At 38.8% G+C, this 4,407-nt stretch overlaps 1 protein-coding gene across 1 annotated transcript; it reads left to right on the plus strand.

Moving 5' to 3' along the window:
• Positions 1-805: 805 nt before the first annotated feature.
• LOC120068546 (ABC transporter G family member 21-like) lies at positions 806-3,741 on the plus strand. The gene is made up of 5 exons (XM_039020362.2): positions 806-1,190; positions 1,280-2,087; positions 2,221-2,415; positions 2,505-2,689; positions 2,794-3,741. The coding sequence occupies exons 1-5, from the start codon at positions 1,044-1,046 to the stop codon at positions 3,460-3,462; spliced, it is 2,004 nt and encodes a 667-aa protein (XP_038876290.1). The 5' UTR covers positions 806-1,043; the 3' UTR covers positions 3,463-3,741.
• Positions 3,742-4,407: the final 666 nt, after the last annotated feature.

Here is a 4,407-nt window from a genome sequence, read left to right on the forward strand (position 1 = left end):
TACTATTCATCATTCAACTCAATTGTAATTATTAATTTTTATTTTTTCTGTAAAACCCTAAAAAGGTAAAATGTGTATAAATCGGGCTATTTGTACCCTGAATGCCATACAGAAAACGAACAGCTGCAATACAAGATTTTTCAGCTGATATCTCCATTTCTATCTCGAGATTCATATAAAAATTGAATTTTTTTCTCGTACATTCAAACTATCAATTTTTTGGGTTTTCTTGATAGAATCTTGACCAGGACAATAACCAAATCTCATTTAATCTTTTCCAAAAAATTAAAATTTTATATTTCTCAAAATTTAACCTGGAAAAAACACATTGCGATAAATGAGATTCATTTGAAAAATTAGTAAATTCATTTGGAAATTCAGATAACTGTGAAAACCAAAATTGGGTTGGAAATTTAGAAAAGATTTAGATTTGAGAAAAATTATATAAGATTTGAAAAAATTATGTACTATCTCGATGTTTGGTCTAGATTTCATCGAGATAGTTTAGAAGTAATATAAAAAGAAATTAAAATTTTATTCAAATTTAGGTAGTCGATCTTGGATAGAAAGGACAATATATATTTGTACACTTATATTTGTACATCATACCAAATTGTCTAATCATGATTTGTCACTTATGGAGTAAATTCTTCTTCCATATTTTTTTGTTCAATATTTTAAGTTTTTTTTATATTTGATGAAGTGAGATACACATACATAGTATCTTAGCATGCACTGAAATATTGCTAAGCTCTAAACTAAAGTATTTATTTAGTATTTATTAGAGAAAAAAGAAGAAAAATTTAAGATGAAGAGTTGGAAAATGGGAATTAGCGTAGGTGTTCCCAACTTTCGAGAGGAGTGTTGAGAGCCATGAATTTGGCTGCCCCCCACCTCTCCTCTGTGCGTCTTCTTTCTTCTCTCCTTTCCTCTTAGCTTTTCCCTTTTGCTTTATAAACTCATTTCCACACTCCCCTCATTCATGTGATACAAAAATAATACCCAACCCACGCATTTCTCTCTCTCTCTCTTTCCCTCCGATCATGCTGCCACTTGAGCAAGATACAACCACCACCACCGCCACCACCGCAATCTCCCATCCCCGCCCCGACATCCTCATCCATGCCGTCCCCTCCGCCTCCGACACATTTTCCATTCTTCGCCAATCCCGATTCTCTCTTACTCTTAAGGTACATATTTATCCTCCATCATCTTTATAAGATAAACGGGTTACTTACTGTTGCGAATTAATTACATTATATATTGTTTCTTTACATAGTTTGAAGACGTATCGTATAGCATCAAACTCCAAACTTCCAAAAGAAGCTGTTTAAGTTTAAGGAATGAGTCCCAAAGCAACACTACTCGGACTATACTGAATGGAGTTAGTGGAGTGGTTCGCTCCGGAGAGCTTCTCGCAATGCTGGGCACCTCCGGCAGTGGCAAAACCACTCTTCTAACGGCCTTGGCTGCCCGTTTGCCGGGAAAAATCTCCGGCGCCATTACTTACAACGACAAACCCTTTTCCAGCTCCATGAAGCGAAAAATCGGCTTCGTTTCGCAAGACGACGTTCTTTACCCTCATCTCACCGTCCTTGAGACTCTCACTTATGCCGCCATGCTCCGGCTGCCCAAGGAGCTGAGTCGAGACGAGAAAGTTGCACAGGCGGAGACCATCATTGTGGAGCTAGGCCTCACGCGCTGCCGCAACAGTGTCGTCGGCGGCGGACTTCTCAGGGGGATCTCAGGCGGGGAGAGGAAACGGGTTAGTATTGGTCACGAGATGATTGTGAACCCGAGCTTGCTTTTATTGGATGAACCCACTTCTGGGCTGGACTCCACTACGGCCCAGCGGATTGTAGCCACGTTGAGAGGATTGGCTCGTGGTGGTCGGACCCTGGTTATGACCATTCACCAACCCTCTACACGTTTGTATAGTATGTTTGATAAGGTGGTGGTGTTGTCCGATGGCTCCCCCATTTACAGTGGCCCCGCGGCTCGGGTCATGCCTTATTTTGAGTCCATTGGTTATGTTCCTCCTTTCAATCTCATCAATCCTGCTGATTTTCTCCTCGATCTTGCCAATGGTAAATCATTTCTTTTTAATTTTTAATTTACTTTTATATCAATAATTTGTGCTTTACTTTCTAGAATTATTTCATCTTTTAATTGACAGGTCATTTTCAATCTCTTTTTCTTTTTGTAATGTGATTCGCTTAGGCATAGTGCCAGATTCAGTTCGCGAAGATCAAGTGGAGCATTTTCATGGCGGATCATTGGACCATCAAGATGATCAAAATTCCGTCAAGCAGTCTCTCATTGCTTCCTTCAGAAAGAACCTTTACCCCGAACTCAAAGCTGAGATTCTCAACAAAACCAACTTCTCCACCGTTGATTCAAGAACCGACACTCCAAGTAAGTAAAGTAATTTATTACATCCATCTATTGTGTAGCCTAATCATTGCCCCTCGTTTTCCGTTTAATTTAATGCAAGGAAATTGCAGGAGGGAGAAGAGAAAATGAATGGATGACAAACTGGTGGGAGCAGTTTAGCATATTACTGAAAAGGGGATTAAGAGAAAGGAGACACGAATCATATTCAGGGCTGAGGATTTTCCAAGTGATGTCAGTTTCATTTCTTTCAGGACTTTTATGGTGGCACTCTGATCCTTCGCATATACAGGATCAAGTATATATATCTATCTATCTATATATATATATATCCCAATTAACAAAGTTCAATTAATTAATTCTCTTAACCATAATTTAAATCTAAATGATATATCTACGCAGGTTGGTTTAATCTTCTTCTTCTCAATCTTCTGGGGTTTCTTCCCATTATTCAACGCCATATTTGCATTCCCGCTAGAACGACCAATGCTAAACAAAGAACGCTCCTCTGGAATGTACCGTCTGTCATCGTATTACATGGCTCGAACCGCCGGGGATTTACCAATGGAGTTAGTTCTTCCCACCGTTTTCGTGACGGTCACGTACTGGATGGGGGGCCTAAACCCTTCGCTGATCCCATTTCTGCTCACGCTTTTGGTTGTTCTGTTGAACGTGCTGGTGTCGCAGGGCCTCGGCTTGGCTCTGGGCGCCATTTTGATGGAAGTAAAACAAGCCACCACGCTCGCATCAGTCACTATGCTTGTGTTTCTTCTAGTGGGTGGGTACTATATTCAGCACATTCCTCCTTTTATTTCTTGGCTTAAGTTTGTGTCCTTTAGCCATTATTGCTACAGGCTTTTGGTGGGAATTCAGTACGAGTCCGTCAATAAGTTGTATGACTGCGCCACTTCATTTGGGCTGCATGGTGGTTACTGCAGACTGGGGGATTTTCCTGCTGTTAAATGTTTGGGGATTGGGAATCATAGTTTGTGGTGGGATGTGGCTGCTTTGGCTCTTATGTTGTTTGGGTATAGGATTTTGGCTTTTCTTGCTTTGAAAATGGCACATTGATCTCACTGATTTTCCCTTTTTTCTGACCATCACAACATTGGGACAAGGAACTGCTGAGATTTTTTTTTTCCGACTCAAATTGGGGACTGAGAGACTTAGTTCATTGTGTTCTTTTAGACTGGCTAAGGGAAAATTGTAAGTTGCATACTACATTCATGTATTTCCTTTCCTAATGTAACATTTTACTCTGGGAAGAGTTGGAAATATGTATGTATATTGAAGGATGAATTGATAAATTAATGAATCTGCACAATTAAATTGTGCAATTGTTGTTTGGAATGTTGCTGGTGATTTTGACTTTACGATCGATTTGGAATGACTTTTTAAATGCTTTAAAATATATTTTTTTAACACTTATAACATACCATCTTTTGAAAGCATTAAGGATCTTGAGTTTGCTCTCATCTTGCCGGGGTGTTACTCACAAATTCAACCCAGAAAGACTAATGAAGAGAGTTACTGCTTAAAATGAAAATTTTAAAATAAAGATGCAGAACGTTAAAAAAGTTTTGATTTATGTTCTGTTGGACGGGTATAGGTAATGATCGTTTGGTAATTAAATATTTGAAATTTAAATATTTGTTCATTGTAAATACATTTGGTTAATTAAGGTTATGGACTTTGTGGTTGTTGATTGGATGATATAATTTGGCATGAGGATATACGGAAACCCAGTGAGTGTCCCCAATCTCTTGTCTAAGGAAACAAATTGGGACATTCGATGTGATAATCTCGATCTCTTTTGTTAGTGCAGTCTGAATGGTTGATATTATCATAAGACTGCAGTATGGTTGACTGATTTTATTACAAGCAAAACTTGAGCAACATGTTGTGCAACATGTCAAAGACATTCACTACAAGAATTTTGGTAATTCCCGATGACATTAATCCCGACAACCAAAAAAGCATCAGCGGTTTCGACCTATCCCGATGGTAAAGACAAGG

Source organism: Benincasa hispida, chromosome 12, assembly GCF_027475165.1.
Source record: "Benincasa hispida cultivar pf3 chromosome 12, pf3_genome.v1.1, whole genome shotgun sequence".
NCBI lineage: Eukaryota > Viridiplantae > Streptophyta > Magnoliopsida > Cucurbitales > Cucurbitaceae > Benincasa > Benincasa hispida.

Coding starts and splice junctions, on each gene's coding strand:
- LOC120068546 (XM_039020362.2), top strand. CDS start 1,044: ATGCTGCCACTTGAGCAAGATACAACCACCACCACCGCCACCACCGCA. Junction 1,191..1,279: donor GATTCTCTCTTACTCTTAAG/GTACATATTTAT, acceptor TTCTTTACATAG/TTTGAAGACGTATCGTATAG. Junction 2,088..2,220: donor TCTCCTCGATCTTGCCAATG/GTAAATCATTTC, acceptor TGATTCGCTTAG/GCATAGTGCCAGATTCAGTT.